The 23,796-nt window shown below is 47.8% G+C and overlaps 1 protein-coding gene across 4 annotated transcripts in view; it reads right to left on the reverse strand.

The window, feature by feature from the left end:
- TOX2 (TOX high mobility group box family member 2) overlaps nucleotides 1-23,796 on the reverse strand; it is a 139,613-nt gene that overhangs the window by 76,156 nt on the left and 39,661 nt on the right. For all 4 annotated transcript variants that reach the window (XM_082644558.1, XM_082644556.1, XM_082644557.1 and 1 more), the window contains exon 2: nucleotides 7,835-7,900. In XM_082644558.1, coding sequence (XP_082500684.1) covers nucleotides 7,835-7,900 — 66 coding nt within the window. The remainder of the gene's footprint in view (nucleotides 1-7,834; nucleotides 7,901-23,796) is intronic.

Raw genomic sequence — 23,796 nt, forward strand, 5'->3', positions numbered from 1 at the left:
CTCTTTATATATGAGGGAAATCAGTCCTTTCAGTATACCATAAGTTGAAAACATTCTTGTCCAGTTTTTCATTTGTCTTTGGCTTTACTTATGGTGTTTTGAACATACCAAAGTTGTTTTGTATTTTAACTTATGGTCCATTTTTATGTCTTCTCTTTTAAGACTCTGAGTCGTGGAAATGCCTTTCCCACTCTGAAGTTGTAAAGTATACCTTAAAGATTTTTTTTTTCTGGTGCCTTTATGGTTTCCTTGAGTACATCTAAATTTTTTGATTTATTTAAAGTTTATCCTTTGATAGGAAAGTAGCTGGATCCAACATAATTTTTCCCCAGATCCCCTCCCTCCTTCTTGGATCACTGGCATTGGCTTCTAAGACTCCATGTTCTCCTCCTACTTCTCCAGCCACTGCTTCTCAACCTATCTCACAGGTGTCTTCTCCTCTACTTTGCCTTCAAATGATAGAGCTCAACATTTAAAAGTCATTGGTCCCCTACTCTTCTCACCCTCCTCTCTCTCTGTAAATTTCATTCTCTCAAGGTTTTAATACCATAAGCTGAGGACTTCCAAGTTCAGTTCCCCAATGAGCTCTAGACTTATACAACCTTCTAGCTACTTAGACATCTTTACTTAGATGAACATCTCAAATGGAACATGTCCAAGTCCGGCCTCATCAAACCTGCACCTCCCCAGACCATCCCCAGCTTAGAAAGCTGTACCATCATGTTGGCAAACAGACTCATCATTGAAGCCTGGGAGTCATCCTTTACTCCCCTATTTCTCTCTCCCTCTGCATCCATCAGCATCAAGATCTTCCGGCTTTATTTCCAAAACACATCTCAGATCCATCCACTTCTTCCCATCTCCTCTTTGCCTCTACACAATCTAGGACAATATATCATCCTTCACTTGGACTATTACCACACCCTCCCATTTGGTCTTCCTTCATCCACTCTTGTCACTGAGAGCTTTTAAAACTGCAAATCTGATCACATCATTCAATCTCAGTCTCTCTGTGTCTCTCACTAACAAAGCCCAGTAACTTGCTTTGACTAATAAAATATGCTGGAAGTAGTCATGTGCCAGTTTTCTCTCTCTAACACACGCACGCATGCACACACACACACAAGCTCTTTCAATATTCTTTTTTTTTAATTTTAAAATTTATTTTATTTATTTATTTTTGGCTGCATTGGGTCTTCGTTGCTGTGCGTGGGCTTTCTCTAGTTTTGGAGAGCGGGGGCTACTCTTCGTTGTGGTGCACAGGCTTCTCACTGCGGTGGCTTTACTTGTTGTGGAGCACGGGCTCTAGAGCGCAGGCTCAGCAGTTGTAGCACATGGGCTCAGTAGTTGTGGCTCACAGGCTCTAGAGCGCAGGCTCAGTAGTTGTGGCTCATGGGCTTAGTTGCTCTGCAGCATGTGGGATCTTCCCGGAGCAGGGCTCGAACCCGTGTCCCCTGCATTGGCAGGCAGATTCTTAACCAATGTACCACCAGGGAAGCCCCCCTTTCAATAATTCTTAAAACAAAGTCTGAAATATTTAGCAGAAGTGGTATTTATAGATGGCCAATAGGCACATGAAAAGATGCTCAATATCTCTAATTATTAGAGAAATGCAAATCAAAACCACAATGAGGTATTACCTCACACTGGTCAGAATGGCCATCATTAAAAAGCCTACAAATAATAAATGCTGAAGGGAGTATGGAGAAAAGGGAACCCTCTTACACTGTTGGTGGGAATATAAATTGGTGCAGCCACTATGGAAAACAGTATGGAGTTTCCTTTAAAAAACTAAAGACAGAGTTGCCATGTGATTCAGCAATCCCAATCCTCGGCACATATCTGGAGAAAACTCTAATTCAAAAAGAAACATGCACCCCAGTGTTCATAGCAGCACTATTTACAATAGCCAAGACACGGAAGCAACCTAAATGTCCATCGACAGATGAATGGATAAAGAAGATGTGGCGCATATATATATATTACTCAGCCATAAAAAGAATGAAATAATGTCATTTGCACCAACACGGATGGACCTAGAGATTATCATACTAAGTAGTCAGAAAGAGAAAGACAAATACCATATGATATCACTTATACGTGGAATCTAAAATATGATACAAATGAACTTATTTACAAAACAGAAACAAACTCACAGACATGGTTACCAAAGGGGAACGGGGTGGGGGAGGGAAAAATTAGGAGTTTGGGATCAGCAGACACAAACTACTATATATAAAATAGATAAACAACGAAGACCTACTGTATAGCACAGGGAACTATATTCAATATCCTGTAATAAACCATAATGGAAAAGAATATGAAAATATATGTGTGTATATATATATGTGTGTATGTCTATATATATATAGCTGACTCATTTTTCTGTACACCAGAAACTAACACAACACTGTAAATCAATTACACTTCAATTAAAAAAAGAAAAAGAAGTGGTATTTACAGCCATGAGAGTGGAAAATTCTACCCACAACTAGGAAGGCTGTAATGAGGAGGTGACATTTGCAGTGGCCATGAAAGAACAAATAGGCATCTGCTGGGTAAAAATGGCCAGGGGATTCCCATCAGAGGAAACACCGCACACAGAGGCGCAAAACTGTACATGAGCACAAGAAGTGACCAGAAGTTCGTCTCGTGTGACCAAAGCATTATTTATGGTAATAAAAACAATAAAAAGAAGACATGGGTAGTTTTTTTGAACACTGGTACTTTACATACTATCTTAGGTTAGATTCTCTTAAAGTAGAGCTGAGACGGGGATTCCCATGAGAGTAACTTATTGAGAAGTGACTTTAGCAAAGGGGAGGGAGGGAAGCAGGAGAGGGCATGTGATGGAGCTGAGTAAGGATGTGGTCTCAGCTAGAGTTGGCTGGAACTCCACGGGGAGTGGCCCAGTTGGTCCCCCTTGAGACAAGGGGTGGGGCCTTCTAGACCATCTCCCATTCCCCTTCCTGGTTCATGGTTCCCATCTGGCAGAGAATTCTCTAAGGAAGGGTCAGCTGTGAATAGGTAACAGCCAATACTCACAATACCTGGATAATGGATGTCCTGAGCTGATGAAGGGAATCTGAAGGGGAGGTACCAACAGAATCCACATCGCACTCCTCGTTTACTTCTCAAAACACCTTGGGAGGCAATCATTACTCCTCCCATTTGACAGAAAGCTGACATAACTTACACAAGGGCATCTGGCTGGGATGTGGAAAAGCTGGAATTTGAATCCAGGACTGCTAAGACCCAAGCCTAGTTCCTTTCCTCTTCACCCTCATCCCAGGAAGAGGGAGAATCTTTCTGGATCACTTAACCAGGAAATATCAATCCCTGTAACTCCTGAATGGGGAATCCTCTAAGGAGGGGAAAGAGCTGATTTCTTCTGGGCCCTCCACCCCTAGAAGTTGCTGACGGGCCAGAAACCATGCCTGACAACAAGCTCAGACCACCCAGGAAAGTCTGGTACCAAAGAAACTCAAGGTCCAGGGAGGAAGGAAAAGTGATAATATATGAAAACTAAAGCAGCTATTCAGAAATTTTGGAGAGACTTGCAAAAAGCAAACAATGAAGCAAGCATTTGCAAAAGAAACTTCAAGCCCATGAGAACTAGTTTGAAAGTTTTTACAAGGGGACACAGTTGGCTAATACATATCCTGTAGGAACCTCTGTCTCAGCTACAGAGATAAAGAAGATGGTGTTTCAGGAGAAGGTTAAATTAAAGAGTAGGTTTTTAACATGATAAAATTGCACTTTCTGGAAGCAAACATCTTCCAGAAATGGCTTCCTCCTTACATATAGAGCTTTGCACATAGAAGGTGCCCAATAAACATGTGGTGAATAGATGAAGCTTGTATTTAACTGTATTTATAAAATGCATTTCATGACATTTAGAGTGTTTATCCTCTGAATCCTCTATCAGCTATGAGACCTTCATTTGCCCACATGTGTATGTCAATCCTTCAATAATTGGAACAATACAATTCCTACAGCTGATGAGGCCACACACCATGACTGGGTATTCATGTACAAATGTGCATGTGTGGGTTCAAGCAAGCATTCCAGGGAAGAGACTGGAAGGAAAGATAGAGAACTTTTGCCATTAAGAACTAGAGGACTTGTCCATCTACAGATGAATGGATAAAGAAGATGTGGTAAATATACACAATGGAATACTACTCAGCCATAAAAAACAAATGAAATATTGCCATTTGCAGCAACATGGATGGACCTAGAGATTATCATACTAAGTGAAGTAAGCCAGACAAAGACAAATATCATATGATATGACATATATGGAATCTAAAAAAATGATACAAATGAACTTATTCACAAAACAGAAATAGACTCACAGACATAGAAAACAAAATTATGGTTACCAAAGGGGAAAAGGGAAGGAGGGATAAATTAGGAGTTTGAGACCATACACTACTATATATAATACAGATAAACAACAAGGACCTACTGTATAGCACAAGGAACTATATTCAGTAGCTTGTAATAACCTATAATGGAAAAGAATCTGTAAAAGAATATATATACATATATTTATATATATAAAATAACTGAATCACTTTGCTGTATACCTGAAACTAACACAACATTGTAAATCAACTATACTTCAATAATTTTAAAAAAAGCTGGAGGCCAGTGGAGCCCCACCAAGCCACAGGAGCTGCAGGTCCCAGAGGAGTCTTACTCTTCAGTAAAATCAGTGTGAACTACGTGGCACATGCTTCCCATATGTGATAGTTTGTTAAAAGACCACACTGCTTTGCAGCACCTCCCATCAACAGAGTCTATTTCCCCATTCCCTGACTCTAGACTGGCCCTTTGACTTGTTTTGACCACATTCTAGAATATGTTAGAAGTAGTCATATGCCAGTTGGAAGCCTAGACCTCAAGAGGTCTTGCAGCTTTGGCTCTTGCTGCTCTGGGAGCCCTTTTCCCACCACGTGAACAAATTGAGGCTAGCCTGCTGGAGCACAAGAGACCATCTGGCATGGAAGGGAGTCCTCCATACCAATCAGCCCACAGCCTACCTGGCTGCTGACTGCTGCTACTTAAATGATCCTAGCCATGACCAGAAGAGCCACCCAGCGGAACTCAACCTAATTGCCAAGCCATGGAATCATGAACTAGATAAATATTTATTGTTTTAAGCCACTAATTTTTAGCGGTGCATGTTATGCAGCAAAAGCTAACTGATACACTATGATAAGTCTAGATTGTAATTGCTAAGTCTGCTCAGGTCAAGGTTGGCTGGTGCCACCACGTGGACTCAGAGAATCCTGATATCTTTTCTATAAAGTTCTAAGTTAGGGAGACTCTCTGAGTGACAGCACAAGAGACTTGGAAGGACCCTTAGGGAGTCCAACCACCTCATTACACTGTTAAGGAAAGGCATTCATTACATAAGTACTTCCTGAGTGCCTCCTTTGTGCCAGGCATTATGGCCCAAAAGGGGGGCACAACAGTGAATAAGAGAGACCAGATCTTGCTCTCAGGGAGGCCACAGTCTAGGGTAGAAATCAGATGTTATTCAAGTCATCCCACAAAAAAGCAGACAACCGGGCTTCCCTGGTGGCGCAGTGGTTGAGTCCGCCTGCCAGTGCAGGGGACACGGGTTTGTGCCCCGGTCCTGGAAGATCCCATATGCCGCGGATGCGGCTGGGCCCGTGAGCCATGGCCGCTGAGCCTGCGCGTCCGGAGCCTGTGCTCCGCAACGGGAGAAGCCACAAGAGTGAGAGGCCCGAGTACCGAAAAAAAAAAAAAAAAAAAAAAAGCAGACAACCACAGTGACAAACGCTGTGAACTAAAAGGATATGGTAGCATGAGACAGAATTACAGAGAAGGGACCTAATTTGGATTTGGGGGTCACCAAGAGCTCTCTAAGGAAGTGACATTTAGGCTGAAGCAAGTTGGTGGCAGCCTTGAGGTGGGAACGGAGCTCTCCACAGACACAGTGAGGTGTGTGGAGCTTTGAGTCCCAGCCCTGCAGGTTCAAATTCCATCTGTACTGCCCCCTGGCTGAGTCAGTCAACATCCTTGAGCCTCAGTTGCCTCATCTATGAAATGGGGTTAACGATACTGTCTTACTTCTTCATGGTACGTCTCAAAGCGGTCGTGAAGGTCAGTTGAAATAACCACTGAGAAAAGGGCAAACTGTCGAGTGTTGGGTGAACAGCTGAAGCTACTGTTAGCAACTTGGCGGGGGGACATTTACTTGTTCTCCAGCTACCCTGCAAAGGACTGTGCCCCCCTCTGCCCAAGCCTAGAGCAGACGCAGAGCCCCACTGAGTCCCACTTGCCCTTCTTGGTGGAAGCACAGCACCAACCCTCTCCACTAGGGACTGAGCCAGTGCCGACTCCAGCATAGCACGGTTCTGAGAGCCAGGGCTCAGGATGTTAGCAAAATGCAGTTGAAACATTGTGAAAGGGCTCGGATAAGGTGTTCAGGAGTAAACTCTGGTCTTTTGAGACAATCACATTTCCAAGTGGGTTATGGACAATTCAGTGACTCTGTGATCTCTTCCAAAATGAGCATTTCCAGGACTGGAGTCTGGCTCACCAGTTCTTGCAGCTTGGCACAAGTCAGAACAATATACAAGCAGCTTCTCAGCAGCCCCCCTGGTGCTCACACGGTCACAGGCCATAGAAGGGGTGTGGCCTGGCGGGTCCACAGGCACACCCCTGCAGTGGCAGAGGAGGGGGCTGCAGCTCCCTGTAACAGAGGAGCTTCCACACCACGCTGGGATGACAACAGTGTCTTCCCTCACCAGCAGTGTTCCCTAGGGGCCACAAGCCCATGTCTCTCTCATCTGTGTCCCCTACAGCACCTCTCACAGAGTAGGGCACATAAATGTTTGTGAATTAATAGGCTTCTGTTTCCCCAGCTGGAAAATGTGGTCCCAGCCACCCAACTTGGACTGCCATGACCTCCACGACTACATAGCCAGAGGTGGGGCGGACAGCAGCTCCAGGGACAGGCTTGTCCTCCAGCTCCCCAGGTTTCTCAGCAGCTATGAAACCCCTCTGCCCTCCATCCAGCACCCTAAGCTCCTGTCACCCAGCAGGCACCACTGCTTCAGGGAAGCATCTTCCAGGATGTTTGTGGGACCCTCCATGGGGTCCCAGACTATAGTGAAGACCCTCTCTGGCATCTGAGTCTCTAGCGGGGATACTCCCAGCTGAGAGAAACCTTAATTTCCAGAGACCAGGCTCTCAGCGGCAAATCTGTCCAACTGGCATCTGGGGCTCCCAAGGGGCTGGGCTGGAGCGGGGGACAGTCTTGCCTGGGGATGACTCAGCCCCTTTCACCGCCAAGAAAAGCTACACAGAAAGCCTCTGCTCTCCTCCCTTTTCACCAGGTCCACAACCCTCCCCAGCGGCATGAGACAACTCCGGGTGGGCAGGAGAGCCCCGAATGCTGATACGTGGGTGTGAGCACCTCCACACCAACATCTGCCCCCATGGGTGCTGTGTGGTGGCGAGAGGCAGGCAGCACCAGAGAGCATGCGACGTCTCTATCCGTTGCTGCTGAAAACTTCCCCTCTGTGCATGGAGAGTGCAGACAACACATTTCGAGTTTTATCAAGTTTTCAATGATGCCCATTGTAAGCCAACAGTAGCCAGGTAGTTGATGTACAGAAAACATTACAGTCCCAGTTTGATTGCCCAGTTGAGGGAGACTCAACTGATATTCCTGATCATTCTAAGAGAGGACAAGAGTGGGCTGAGCCTCCTGCTCTGCACGCCTCCCATCCCACCCCGGGAGCAGCCTGGCTCCAGCCAGCCCCAGGCTAGACAGGGAGGACGGGGCACCCACCTGGCTGGTTGATAGGAGCTCTGGGTTTCCGTCACTCATCCCCACGTAGGCACTCTCACCATCAAACTGGAACAGAGAAAGAGAGGCAGCTCTGATGAAAATGTTCTCAGGAAGGGCCCAGGAGAAGCCAGAGGAGATTAGGGGACTAAAAGCACTGAGGGGAAAAGACTCTGGAGCCTGGAGAAGCAAAGACTGAGCCCAAGATGCCCAGTCCCCATTTCAGTAGGACTCCCTCTAGGGTAGAAGGAGCAGTGCTTATTCTGTGACCTCTGATGGCTTGGGTTCATCACACTTAGGATGCAGAGAGGAAAACCTTTCTGCCCTTTACACCTTGTCCATAGATGTGTCAGGTTGCCTTGTCAGATACTGAGCTCCCCATCTCTGGAAGTATGCAAATATTTCTCCTGGCCAAAATGACATCAGGCTCTCAGCTAGAGCTGGAATTCCACAAGCTGGAGAGAGGCCAAGGTCTCCAGAGCCTTGGGATCAGGACAGCCTGCCCCTGACCCGTCCTCCGGGTCTTACCATCCCAAGTGGCTCTGGCCCCTCACCTTTGACCCTTAGGCAGTGACGACTGTGGTAAAAACCAGGTACAGGAACTACACCCTGTGTTCTGAGCAGCTGCCAAGGCTGGAGTTGGGATTTGTCTGCAAGAGGGAGCAGGTGTAGCGGGAGAAGCAGAGGCTCTGGGGCCACTGGCTCCCCTTTTCCCTGATGTGTGATCTTGAGCTGGTGTCTGAACTTCTGAGGTGCCACACCTGTCAAATGGGGATAACGACAGTAGGCCTCTCTCCAGGGGATGCTGCACTGAAACGCGCAAAGCACTTGGCTCAATTCCAGTTCCCTTCGCTTGAGACAAGTGTCTTGGGTCGGGTTCTCTAGAAGCAGAGCCTGAGACAAGGGTTCAAATGCATGTGATCTTTGAGACGTGCTCTTTAGAAATAACCTGTAAGGGAGGGAGGGATCAGGATAGGACAGGGGAAGGAGCTAAGCAAGGATGTGGTCCCAGCTGGAGAGTCGCTGTAGCCTGGTCCCACCTGGGGCCTGGATGGTACCACAGAGTTAGCCCCAGCATGAAGCAAGTGGCTGCACTTTTGTAGCCCATGTACATCAGTCATTGGCTGTGGGCTGCCCTTAAAGGACAGAAGGAGTCATAACCTGAGAAGGGGGGCCCCCATTTGGCCAAGGGCAGTTCTCCAGAGAATTGTGCCAGCTGTGAGCCAGTGCTCACAGCAGATGGGAGTAGGCTGTGCTGGACAGTAAAGGGATCTGGGGGAGGGGGGGCACCAACAGCAGCTGGCCAGTTTACTGTAATTGAAAAAAACCCTTTTATTAGGTTATATTCATATGGTTCAAAATTCCCAAAGTACAAAAAGCAACAGAGTGAAAAGTCGCCTCCCCCCACCTCCCAGGCATTCACCGCCCCTCTCCAGAGACAACAGCTGCATCTACCAGCTTCCTATACATCCTTTCAGAGATAGTCTCTGTATATACATTAGAGTCACTGCTTTCACATAAATGACAGCATACTATACACACCATTTCACACCTTATTTTCCTCCTAGCAACACATCCTGGGAAGTGTTTTATGTCAGGACATAATTTTGTTTTCTGGTACCTAGTATGCCACAGCATGCCTGTAACATATATATTTAACTAGTTAAGCACGCGGGCAATTGAGTTGTTTCCAGGCTTTTGCTATTTCCACATTGCTCCCGTGAGTATTTTTGTACATCCATCATTTTGCAGGGGTGTGAGTCTATCTGTAGGATTAGTCTGTATAATCACGGCATCTAACCATGTGTGCGTCTGTAATTTGGATGGACGTCACCAAGCAGCCCTCGTGGAGGTTGGAAAAGTCCACAATCCTGCAATCGTCAGTTCATCCAGACCCTCTTCGCTCAGAGAGGTTTTCCTAACAACGGCTCAGATGCCAGCCTCCTACCTCTGTGGGCTCTGAAGCCCACTAACCCCGACTCCCTTGCCCTGCTTTGTCCTTGTTCATCGTTCCACAGCCCCTTTACCTTCTAGCTTTCTACATCATTTACTTATTTACCATGTTCATTGTTTACAGTTGGATCTCCCCTACGAAAATGGAGGGGACTTGAGGTCGGGGTCTTCATCTGTCTGTACACTGATGCCTCCCAAATACCTACAATAGTGCTTGACACAGAGCAGACACTCAATAAATGCTTGTTGAATGAATGAATGAATGAAACAGCCACTACATCACTCACATTGTCTTTTACCAGGCCAATCTTTCCATCGGGGTAGTGGGATTAGGGTTTATACCCAAGTGCCTTCCCAACACAAGGATGGGCAGAGTCCTTTGGTGACTGCTGGATTTGCAAAAGAAAAGGCCATGCCATGCCTAGAGTCTGGGCATGACCCCAAATGCAAGGCTCCATCTACTGCACTGTACCCCCCAGAGCTTAGGCTTCAAGGCTCTGCTCAGAAACACCTCCTCCAAGAGGCCTGCCATGCTTCCACCTCCTTTGGCTTTCCCTCTAACAACATAGATTGTCTCCATATCTGTCTTCTGCCCCAGAGTGGGAGCAGCATGGAGGCTGGAACTGTGTCCTGGTCATCTCCAAATCCCACAACACCGGACACAGACTGGCATCAGGAGCGGGACTACGACTTAGGCAGGGTAGAGTGCTCTCAGGAGTGATAAGCTCCTGGGTACTTATCAGATGTGTCACCATGGCTACATATTCTTCGATAAAAGTAAGACCTTTTAAAAAATCACACGTAATTTATATGTATGTTCTAAAAGAAAGAATGATGGGAAGTGGAGGGGGAAGAAATTTAACCAGGTATTTGGAACATGTTATAAAGTAATAGTCATCAAACAGTATGGTATAGATTAAAAGTACAGGGACGTGTATTAAAGGAGCAGAGGGAAAGATATCCCCCAAACGCTGTGTAATACCCCATTTATTAAATGCTGGCTAGAACGAAGCCACCCTGGTCTGCTCTCTCCTCCGACATGCACAGCAGGCAATGAACAAATATTTGGTGAATGAATGAATGTGCTTGGCACCGAGCAAAATGCTTTTCATAAAAGAGCTCATTCAACCCTCACAACAACCAGTGTTTCAAACCAAGGAAACAGGTCGAGAGGATAAACAGTTGCCCAAGATCACGCAGTTAGGGAGACACTGCACTGCAGAGTGGTCTGTTTGCTTCCTGGGCTTGGCCTCTCCCATGAGGCTGTAAGCTCCTTGGCGGCAGGGATCATGGCCATGGCCCACCACACACACACATAGGCAATCATTTGCCAGGGCCTTGCACATACTAGGTGTTCGATGTGTATGTGGTCGTGCTTCGCAGAGGGAGGAACTCCCTGCAGTGAGCAGTGGGGAATGGCGCGGAGGAACAGAGACCCTAGATTTTGAGGCATGTGTGCAGGGGGTAGTGAAGAGGTTGAGCAGTGGGTCCCCATGAGGTCACCAGAGCCCCCTCAAGTGGGCTTCTGCATTCACTTGTTTATTCAAACAAGAAAGAGCAGCCACATGCCAGAGCGAAGCTTGCTTCCTGCTTCAAGGAAAATCTGAGAAGTTGGCAGAGGTTCCCAAGGCAGGGCCTGGGTCAGCCTCCATCGGGTTGCCCCTGGGTGCTTTGCATGGTGTCCTGGAGCACAGGACTCGGCTACTGAGCAGCTATGAACAAAGGCCCCAAGGTGGTGGTTGGGTGGGTGATGTCTGCTCTCTGCCCACCTCTGTCTAGCAGTGCACCACCTCCGAGCCCTTGTAGGGGGAAGGGGACTCCGAAACCTCCCAGGCTTCCCCTGGCTTGGCCCCCAGGGCCCTAAGGCCTGAGACTTACCCCCTCAGCCCTCCTCTTGGGATGGGGGGCTTTCTGGAGGAAAGAACCTGTGTGCCAAGGGGAGAAGTCACAAAGCCTAGACACTGAAGAGCCCCCTCCTTCTCCGCATGCACTTAACAGACTGAAAACGCCCACATGGACACCCACTGCACAGCGGTGATGCTGAGTGAGCATCACACAAAGGTATACGAGAGCTTCCCTGGTGGCAGTGGTTGAGAGTCCGCCTGCTGATTCAGGGGACACAGGTTCGTGCCCCGGTCTGGGAAGATCCCACATGCCGCGGAGTGGCTGGGCCCGTGAGCCACGGCTGCTGAGCCTGCGCGTCCGGAGCCTGTGCTCCGCAACGGGAGAGGCCACAACAGTGAGAGGCCCGCGTACCGCAAAAAAAAAAAAGGTATACGACACACAGTGTGCCCAAGCATGGCGACAACATATGCGTCACAAACTGGTGGGGGCCCACGTCACACACAACAGAGTGTTCAAGACAGCACTCAGTTACACACATACCATATGCATGGGTAGCACCAACCATCACAGACAAAGACGTCCAGAGCACAAGCATCAGCGTACACATCACAGACCCTTTACGGGACTGGTACGCAACCGCCAGAGCCTGCACACACGGAAGGGAGGGGGTGCCCAGATGAGTGTAAGTACCCCACCCATCTGCAGCTGAATACGTATATAACTCAGAGAAACATGCACACAAACACATATGACCCGTGCATGTAGAGACCCACAAAGGCACCGAAGAACTTAAATTCTGTGCGTATTTCAGTTTCTCAGTCCCTCAGTCAAAAATCTTTTTTCACACCACACAACCTTCCACACGCTTTAAAATGTGAAGAAAAAAAAGTGTGTGTGTGTTTCAGGAGGGTGGGGAACAACGGCCTAAGAATTTCCACGAAATGCCAGGAGAATATCTCTTACCACTGACTGGAATAGATTAATTTTCCCCATTTCATATTCTAATTATAATTCCTTTTCCCAGCGCCATCTTCAGTCGTCATTACAGCTGGAAGATTGTTCTGCGAAAGCCAGCCCCTCATCTTCTCTTCCCAAGAGTTTTGTCATGGAAATGAGTTTGGGAATCTGAAAGAACCCACATTTTTGCAAAGAGCGAATGTGTGGGGATAACCCTTTCATGACGGCCACCAAGGAGAGGCTTCTGAAGGGTCTGTGTCTCCCCACGACGTGTGGTCCCCTTGGCGAGAGGGGTAGCTGGTCCTCTAGTCCAACAGCCACACACCCCCCACACACACACACACATGCACAAAGAAACGGACAGATTCCTTTTCTATCTTTAAGCAAACTTAGCAAATAGGCAGCCAAGGTGAAAGGTGAGACGCCCTGATTTTAGCGAGTCAGATGACGCTAGCTCCATCTGTGCCCCTTGGGCAAGCTCTGTAACTGCTCGAAGCCTCCGTTTCCTTATTCTGATGACCCACAGAGCCACTGATTCACAGGAGGTGGAAATTAAACATCTGTGGCATGGACAAATGTGGTAACTGGGTAGATGAATGGATGGAAGGAAGGGAGGGAATGAAGGATGGGCTGGATGGATGCATGTATGGATGGATGGATGATGGATGGTACAGATCAGCACAGTCCCATAGAAATATAAAGCAAGCCACATGTGTAATATAAAATTTTCTAGTAGCCACAGTTAAAAAAAAAAAAGGGGGGGACTTCCCTGGCCATCCAGTGCTTAAGGCTCCATGCTTCCTGGAATATTACTCAGCCATAAAAAGGAATGAAATTGGCTCATTTGTAGAGATGTGGATGGACCTAGAGACTGTCATACAGAGTGAAGTAAGTCAGAAAGAAAAACATATATCGTATAGTAACACATATGTGGAATCTAAACAAATGGTATAGATGATCTTATTTGCAAAGCAGAAATAGAGACACAGACGTAGAGAACAAACATATGGATACTAAGCGGGGTGGGTGGGATGAACTGGGAGATGGGGATTGACATATGTATACTACTGATGCTATGTATAAAATAGAAAACTAATGAGAACCTACTGTAAAGCACAGGGAACTCTACTCAATGCTCTGCAGTGACCTAAATGGGAAGGAAATCCAAAAAAGAGGGGATATATGTATACATACAGCTGATTCATTTTGCTGTACAGTAGAAACTAACACAACATTGTAAAGCAACTATACCCCAATAAAAACTAAAAAAAAAAAAAAAAAAAAAAAAAAAAGACTCTGCACTTCCAATGCAGGGGGCGCGGGTTTGATCCCTGGTCAGGGAACTAAGATCCCACATGCCGCACCGCCTGGTACGGCCAAAATTTTTTTTTTTAATTAAAAATAGGGCTTCCCTGGTGGCGCAGGGGTTGAGAGTCTGCCTGCCAATGCAGGGGACACGAGTTCGTGCCCCGGTCTGGGAAGATCCCACATGCTGCGGAGCGGCTAGGCCCGTGAGCCATGGCCGCTGAGCCTGCACATCCAGAGCCTGTGCTCCGCAACGGGAGAGGCCACAACAGTGAGAGGCCCGCGTACCACAAAAAAATAAATAAATAAATAAATAAAATAAAAATAAATTTAAAAATAAATAAATAAAATATAAATAAATAAAGTTAAAAAAGAAAGTATAAACTGGTGAAATTAATTTTAAAGACATATTTATTTAACCCAATATATTAACAATATTGGTTTCAACATGTGATCAATAGAAAAATTGTAAATGAGATGGTTTACAGTCTTTTTTTGATACTGTCTTTGAAATCCAGTATGTATTTTACCTTACAGTACGTCTCAGTTTAGACTTAGCCACATTTTGAGTGCTCAAAGGTCACAGGTGGCTGGTGGTGAACAGAGAAGTAAACAGTTGGGAGGGAGAAGATGAGTGGACGGATGGCGAGTAGGTGTATGGGTGCAGTGGACGGATGAGTGGACGGACGGATGGATGATGGATGGAAGGGGGGGTGGGGAGGTGAGTGGTGGGAATGAGTGGGATAGATGGGTCAGTGGACAAAGAGATGACTCAGTGGTTGGACAGACGGAATTAGAAGGTGGGATGAATGGATGGATGGGCAGGTGGGTGGCTGGGATGAGAGGGATGAGCAGACAGATGAATGAGATGGGATGGCTGGGTGAGTATGAGGAGACGGGTGTGATGGGAAGATGATTAGGATGGTGGGTGAGATAAACAGATGGCTGGAACGGGTGTGGGGGATGCCTGCGCTAATGGAATGGGCTGAATAGTGGGTGGATAGATAAGTCTGGTATTTCCTCCTCCATTCACACTTGTGTTGGATGATGCCATGGCTTCTTAGGGTTGCAACATGTCACTGACTTTCAAACACTCACCTTCAGCCAAGTTACCTCCAGATTGCAGTGCACCATTTCCCCTGAACATTTCCCCCATTTGGACCATGAGCACCTCAAGTTCAACACACCCAACACTGAACTCACGACATGTGTAGAAGCCTGCTCTTTCTCTGGCGGTTTGCCATCATGAGAGATGTCACCTCTACTGAGTACACTGTCAGTACCTCTGGGGTGACTCTGGACCCTTTCCATTCTACATCCTCCTGATCCAATCACCAGCAGAAGCTGTCTGCTCAGCTTCTTCCAACCCAACCCATCTTTCACCCTGGCTATCACTAGCAATCTTTCGGCAATCATTTCACTGCTCAGATCAAAACCCTGCAGTGACTCCACATCATTGGCTCTGGCATCCAGGACCCTCCATGACAACCAGCCCTGAGACTCAGCTCCCACAGCATCCCTCAAGGCTGCAGGAACCTCCAGCACCCTTGCCTTTGCACACAGTGCCCCATCATCAGCCTGGAGCACCCTCCTCCTCCCTTTCTCATTCACTGAAATCGAACTCTTCCTAGGTCTTTTTTTTTTTTTTTTTTTTCTGGCTATGCACTCCAACCTTAACGGTCCTGCTTGCTTCTATAAATCCATATTCTTGGGCCCAATCTTAAAGCCCCCATCTCAAGCCAGCTTTGGACTTAATTCAACTTCCATGCATAGTGTGATATACTGGGCAACAGCATTGATTCTTGAATAGGAGTATCAGTTCCACCACTTACTTAGCTGTGTGTGACCTTGGATTTAACTTCTCTTTGCCTTAGTTTCCTCATCTGTAAAATGGGAATGATGGCAGTTAATTATTACTGCCTCATTACGTTTTTGCTATCTGTTATCAGGTATCAGATATGAGTTAATATCTGTAACATAATACTTAATAATGGTAATGACTTTTGACAAGTGTTTAATAAATATTATCTTTTATTATTATATGCTAAGCTATTATCCCCTCATCAGCCCCAATGCCCCTCAGTCTTGCAGAGGACTGTGTCTCCTGTGTCTCTGAGACCATCAGATACTCCCTCAACTCTCTCCCCTCCTCCACTTTATTAAGATCACACCCATCCTGACCTCCTTTCCTTTAGTCTAAACAGGTGAAGTGTCTCCCTCCCGTTCAAGGTGAGCCCTTTCACTTTGACCCCGCCCCTCTCATGTCTTTCCCTCCTTCATTCCCACGCCTAGACCTAAGACCTAATTTAAATATGCTGAGGTAAAATGAAATCAGTCAATGCCCTTATATCAGGCACCAAGCACCTACAATGTACTGAGTAACACACTCCCAACATCGCGGTTTACCGTAAATAAACCTTGTCACGAGGCACTGAAAAGAGGTAAAAGCAAAGGGATTCTGAGGTCACAGAAGGGGCAACTGTCACCGTCGTTGACTGGTATCTAGCGATTGTTTACTATGTGCCTGACATTGTACAGACACCAGCTGTGCTGGTGCTCTTCAAGGAGCCCCCAGTCCTTTGGAGAAGCTTGGGCGAATAAGACGTTCCTATTCTCCAAATCTGAGAAAGGAAGACAGGCCATTCTTTGGCCATAGTCCCACAACAGGGACAAGACACCACAAACCTTGTCTGACGCTCATCTCAATTGGTCAGTGACAGTTTTGTACCCACCCAGACTCTGAAAGTCAAGCGATCAATAACAGCCTCGCTCCAATAGCTACATGTCCACAGCTGAGGGTCAGCCTTTCCCAGGACCTCCTGCTTCTGAAAGCACCCCCATCCCTGGACTCCACGCTTCCCCAAACCCTACAAAACTCAGCCCTTGCTTGATTTGGACAGACTAGCTTTTCAAAGTACAGCAATGAATTCAACATCCTGTTTCTGATATAAAATGATGGCCTCATCTTTGACAAATGTGACAATGGTAGGATAAAGTTGTCACAGAGGAGTGAAAGAAGGGAGAAGGGCCTTTCAAGAGAAGTATCCTGAAAAGGATAACTTGGAAGCCCCATGATGGAGAACATATAGGAGCTGGCCAGGCAAAGAGCAGGGAACATGACATCTGAGGCTGCTGTGAGCACAGGCCAGTGGGCACCTACTCTATTCCAGACCTCATCCCAGAGCTGTGCCTGGTCATCTCACTGGAAAGCCCCAGAATTCCCAAGGTTGCATGACCAGCCCCATTGTAGACATGAGCAAGGCAAGGCTCAGGGTGGTTGGGGAGCTTGCCCAAAGCTACCCAATCAGTTCCGAATCTGCCCTTGATGTCAGGTACCAAAGCAACAGTTGTTCTGTAGAAGCTGCTGTCCCTCCCCTCTGTACAGAGACACAGATCAAAGACCAAAGATGCACAGTCCTCAGCCCGGCCAGTTGCAGACACCAAGAGATATGCCTCATGGAGATCTAAAGGGGAAACAATCAAAGCAGCCTACACCGCTCCCGCCTGCCCCCACAGTGGGCCGTGAGAACACTCGTTCTGCACAGATAAAACAGTTCAAGAGTAGAGAGGCAGCAAACGTGGCAGCTGCACCCTGGGCCCTGCCGAGAGTGCGGTTTTATGTGGAAGTCTCACAGAGAGATACACATCACACCAGGGAGAGCATGGGGGAGGGGCAGAGAGGCGCTGCACAGATGGCGCAGGACAGGGATAGGGCCTCAGGCTCAAACTCTGACCAGACCCCGTATGCTTAACTCCAGGTCCACCATCACTCCAAGAAGGATAACAGCACAGTGGCTACCAACGTGGGCTCTGGTGCCAAGCTTCCTGGGTCTAAATCTTGTGCTTGCTTTTCAAGCTGTGCAACTTTTTAACTAAGTTACTATGTCTCAGTTTCCGCATCCGGAAAATGGGCATGACAATCACTTGGATTAAATACATTAATTTATGTGCTTAGAACTTTGCCTGGTACAGAGAAAGCACTCGAAATTGTTAGCTATTACTTATATTACTATTTAAACCTTACAACAACCCTAGAAGCTTGCTATAATTGTCTCCCTTCTATAGCTGAAGAAACTGAGTGGGGCTTCATGCAAACCTGTGAGGTCCTAAGTGTGGGAAAAAACCCTTATGCTTCCACCCACCATATGTAATTTGAAATAAAATTTGTAAATTAAAATCTTTGTAAGACAGTCCAACTAGGGGCTAATTTTTTCTATGATGATGTCATTCGCGCTTTGTTCCTAAATGTCAAATATCAATTTCTCTCCAAAAACAAGTTTTTCTCTTTATCAGTGCTTTGTCAGACGTGACGCACATTCTTATTCTGCCCACCAAGAAATCCAGAGCTCTGATTGAGGCCCAGAGAGGTTAGGGGATCTGCCCAAGGCCACACAGCCAAGACGTGCCCAAGCTGAGTCTGCAGTCCAGGCTGCTGGACCCACAAAAGACCACACTGGCTTCCCACCTCCACTGTTTCCAAGCTGTGTGAACCAGAGCAGGGAACCTCATGACTCTGGGCCAGGGGCCTTGTCTACCAGGAAGGAGAGATAATGCCTTGGGCATGGTCTGCCAGAGGGGCTGGGGCCCTCGTGAGCAAGTCCAGTGTTGCAGCCATTGCAGGACCTGCTTCCCCACCACTGACCAGAGCTGGCTTGGATGGTGCCACCTGTTTTATCAATTAAAAATATTAGAAGGTAATGTAAAAAGACAAGTGATCAATACAACTTCAGTGGCAGAGTGCTGCCAGGCACCTGGCTCCTCCAAGAGGTGGGAATCATTGCCCCCGTTTTGTAGACAAGGAAGCAGGGCCTTCCCAGCTCACTCTAACCATCCTCCTTCTAGACCTGGCCTGTCCAGCGTGGTGGCCATTGAGCACTTGGAAGACGGCTGGTCCAAACTGAGAGGTGTTTACATGTAAAACACATACCAGGTCTCAAAGACTTAGAACGACAACAACAAAAGAATACAAAATGCCTCAGTGGTATATTTATATTGATTACATGCTGAAATGATAACATTTTGGATAGACGGAGTTAACTAAAATATATTATTAAAGTTAACTTCACCTGTTTCTTTTTACTTTTTAAAATGCGAGTACTAAAGAATTTGAAATCATGTAAGTGGTTTGCATTATACTTCTATTGGACAGTGCTGGCAGAGATGCTGTCCCAGCCACTATCTGCTCCAGACCCAGAATCTTGGAGATGGCAATAGCTGAATCCAATTCTCCATGAGAGATATGGGGAAACTGAGGCCCATAGAGGGAGAGTGATGTTTAAGGCAAGCAGCTGGTACAGAGGCATTCATTCACTCAACAAATGTTAAGTTATAAGTGCTGGGATACAGCAGAGGACGAAGGTGACATGGTGATGATGCAGGTTTCCTTGCCCGGCCAATACACCTGGGGACCAGGGTAGCTGGACTTGCACCAATTCCTCAGTTCCCCATTGTCACCTCAGATCACAGAGCTCAGAGACAGGAAGACACGGTGAAACTCCAGCTCCAACCCAGAGCAGATCCACCTCAAAGACCGATATTGAGCCCCCCAGCAGCTGCCAAGACATCCTGATGGGCAGGGTCTCTCAGAGGGCACAGCATGGCCTGGCAGGCCTGTGATTCTACCACTGGTGGCAGCTTACACACCGTCTGCATTACTGCAGATTTATGGCAAAAATTATCCTCTCTCTCAGCTCCATTTAAAGCCATTTGGAGCTTGCTCCCATCCCCGATTATAAATCTAATTGCACATTCCAAACAGACAAGCACTCATTAAGCTTTAATTATGCACATGTTGTTTTCAACAAACATTTTCATTTGGCCGCTGTGAGGGGGAATGGTTCCAAGGGGGCTGCCAGCGCTGCCTGTGGCTGGAAGGAGCTGGGGCCCGAGAAGTGGGTCAGGGTGTGGTCTGTCCAAGAGCAGGACCAGAACCCCATCAGATCAGACTGATCAAGACTTTGATGGCCTTCCACCAGGCTTCTGCTGCTGGAGATGTCAACGCACATATTCTCAGCTGGTCCCACCTGCGCCCCCAGTACGTCAGAGTCTCATCTAAGCTGGAGCCAGTGGGCCTCTCTAGGGTGGGGAAGGGTGACCCACACCCCCAGCTCTGAATGATAAACCCTCCCCATCAGGAGCGGTCCCTGCTCCCACCCCTCTCCCCCTGAACTGCAGCTGGCGCCATCTTTCTCCAGCACCTTCCATTCCTTCATCTGTCCACGCATTTATTCCACAACGATGGACCAAGCACAGACTTGATCAGGCAGTGAGGGGCCCGTGGGGATCATGACAGATAAGCCCCCTGTCTGGTTCTGCCCAGGTCATTCTCCTTCAAGGTCCATCTCACCACTGGGGGAAAAGTCTAAATTCTTTACTGTAGCATTCAAAGCACTTAAAAACCTCCATCCTGCCAAACCTGACTGTCTAGGCTGGCCTCCCATTCCTCTCTCACAGTCCTCCCCTGTTCTGCCTTTTCGAGACGTCCTGAGATCCTGGCATGGACCACACTCTCCCACACACCTCGGCCTCTGCGGCTCTGTACTCTCCACCTGAATCTCCCGTCTTGTTCTGTTCCTTGCGGTTAACTCCCAATCACTCCCGTGCTGTTCCCCTCCAGGAAGCCACCGCTGATACCCACTCCTGGATCCAGCTGACCGCCCCTCTGCTTGGGAGAAGCTATGGAAGCGTTTATTGGACCCTATAATGCTGTTACCAACTGCCACATGTCTGGCTCCTAAGACCAGACTGCCCCGCTATTTCCCCGTAGCACCTTCTGCTCCAAGGGTGGGGAGGAGAGGTATCCACTCACTGTGTGGCCTCGAACAAGGCCTTCCTCTCTCTGGCCTCAATCTCCCCATTTGTACGTGGAACGGTTGAGTGGGCGAGGCTCTCTGGGCCCTTCGTAGTTCAGTCAGTTTTAAGTTTTGTGGTTCGTTCAGCAGCTAGACCTTTCTCTTCCCACCTGAAGAGTGGCCCTGAAGCCACCGACGCACGTTCAAATGTTCAGCCAGGACCCTCGGAACAGAGGGGGCTCACCAAGCCACGTCTAGAGTGTACAAACGGCCCCCATCCAGAGATGGGGATCAGGGATCGCGGAGAACTCGGAGGCCACGCCTCAAAGAGCTTCTGGAAAAATAAGCAAGGAAAATAAGTGTGTGTTTTAGGATGGTTATCAAGGTCCATTCACATCTGATGGTTACCTGTTGTTTTAGGGCAGGTTCCCTGGAAACAGACTGAGAGTGAAATCTGCCAGTTCGAAGTTTACTGGGGAGCGTAACAGCAGACCGAGGGAAGCAGGTGGGCAGAGGGCGAGTTGAACTGATGCAGTCACAACAGAGGTCTCAGCCTGTCCCAAGGAGACTCTGGAGCTGGGATGGCTCTGTAGAGATGTCCTAAATTGAGGCAGGAGCCACTGCATTCCCAAGCAGGCCAGCCATTGGGTCCAGGCTGCCCTGGAGGAGGGTGACTGACAAGCTTGGACAAGGTCCCTCCTTCCACCAAAGGCAATACCCAGAGACTCGGCTGCCAGTGGCAGCAGCCAACACTCTCCACAGCGGGAAGAATGAGTGTCTCAGTCGGGGAGGGATCTGGGGGACTTACAACAGCATCCACTACAGCTATGATCATTTATTCATTTTAACTAATCTGTGCAACATTTACAGCCAGCTTACGACATGTCAGGCACTCTTTCAATCGATTTACGAGTTTTAACTCGTATAATCCTTACAACTACAAGGTGAGTTACTGCCTCTAAGGCTCCCATTTTACAGATGAGGAAACTGAGGTCAAGTGAGGTTAAGCAGCTTGCCCAAGGCCACACAGCTAGTAAGTGGTGGAGTCAGGATTCAAACCCAGGATGCCCACCTCCGGAGCTGACGCTCGCACGATTGGGCTGTGCTACTTCCGTGGCCTTGCCCTGCTACTCACGAAGGCACAGAGCTATCCACCCGCAGCCTTCTGCCCAGAGGCTGGACTGAAGTCAGCGGTCTAGAGCCTCAGGCTGCCCAGAGTGGCCAGTATTTGTGCTTGACAATTATCTATCATCCGAGCGGTTGGGAACAAGTCCCAAAACTGATCCTTGCCAAAGACAATTAACTAAAAGCCACATGAGTGTACGTTGTGGGGACTGTGGCTTGGGGGAGTGAGTGTGACTGAGACAATGAGAAGCAGATGATGTGGGAGATATTTTCTCCCCAGTGCTACAAAACAAGCCCTCAATCATGCCACAAAGGGCTGGTATTGTTGGAAGGGAAATATGTCAACGACAGCGTTCAATCGTGGGGTGGTTTAAAAAAAAAAGAAAGAAAGAAAGGAAAAGAAAAAAAATCTTTTGAAATCGTAATTTGACCTAGAAAGGTTTTCTAGGTCACCTGAACTTGACACTTATGCTTCTAACCCCAAAACCTAACATAGACAAAGTACCAAGTTCACTTCCTTCTGTTGGTACCAGATAACACAGGAAATGATATTTGTAAACATTGCTACTATATTTTTGAGCGCTGTATTGAAATCAGCCCTTGGACTTGGGAGCTGAGAGAACACTGGAGCAGACCAGTTTTGGAAGCCTAGTCTCTGCACTTAGCTGCTGTGTGGCTGTGTGGCCATATGGCTGGGACAGGAACCTCACCTCTCTGATTCTCAGATGCCTCTCCTGTAAAATGGGAATGGGACTGGCAGGGCTGTGCATGCCTCCTGTCAGTGTGCGGGCACACCAAGGTGCCCAAGAGAGGCTGGATTCCCCTATCGCCCGTGCCATTTGCCTAGGCTGAGGTCCACTCCTCTGTTCTTCACTACGGAAGCCCTACGCCCTAGGTCTGGGCTCTCCCTGGAGACCCTGCAGCACAGAAGCCAGGAGGGCAGTTAGGACCTCTGGGTCTGGACCTTCCTCTCGGACACACACACACACACACACACACAGAGAGAGAGAGAGAGAGAGAGAGAGCAAACCCCACTCCAAGGCAGAGCACATGCCAATGAGTTCTTCAAATTCAACTTCACTGCCAAGCCACCCCGTTTAAGATAAATTATATAACCTCAGGGCTGATAGGCTCTTAGACTCCTTCCCGTTATCCCACTGGGGAAACGGAGGCCAGGGCTGGTACACTGCCCCCAGTGACTGGCCACAGCATGCCAACGGTTAAAACCACCACAGTGCTGGGGTCCCCGAGCCTGTGCCTCCAGAAGACAACAAAGACCAGCCACCCTCAAAATCCAAGATGGTGGCAGCATCCCCGCCTTCCCCAAGCCCTGATCGGAGAATCTATGATGTAACTGGCCACGTGCCAGGCTCTGAAGGTACCAGGGACACAGAAACGATCCCCAGGGAAGCTTGGGGTCCAGAGGCAGCACAGACATCAGCACTAATGACAGCTGGGGTGATGAGGCATTAGGTAGAGACAGGCCAGGGGAGACAGTTGATACACACCTGCCAGGTAGAGGGGCCGGAGTGGGCAGAGAGCTGGGAGGGTGAGAAAACTGGCGTGTGTGTGTGTGTGTAGGTGTGAGGTGGGCTACAGTGCAGAGTGCACGGGATGACTCAATATTCACTGAAAAAAAAACAGCGAGAGCTTGAAGCAATATTCCTAACAGAAGAGTAATTGGGGAGGTGTCATCTAGTTTGGCCAGAGATAAAACATTCTGTGAAACAACAGTTAAATAATTAAAGCAGTGGGGCAGGGATGTCAAAGGAGAACTTTAAATCAATGAAACAGAAGAGAAGGTAGAGAATTAGACCCGACTCTGTACAGAAACACATTATGGTTAAGGAGGGCACGTACTCTATGCCAGGCATCACGTGACGTGATTTCCGTAAGATATTTCGCTCAATCTTTGCAATGAGCCTACAAGGGAGATGCTATGACCCCCTTTTACAGAGGAGAAAAACTCGATGTAAGCAGCGTGCTCAA

This window comes from Mesoplodon mirus (genome assembly GCF_964341445.2).
Source record: "Mesoplodon mirus genome assembly, chromosome: 15".
Taxonomy (NCBI): domain Eukaryota; kingdom Metazoa; phylum Chordata; class Mammalia; order Artiodactyla; family Ziphiidae; genus Mesoplodon; species Mesoplodon mirus.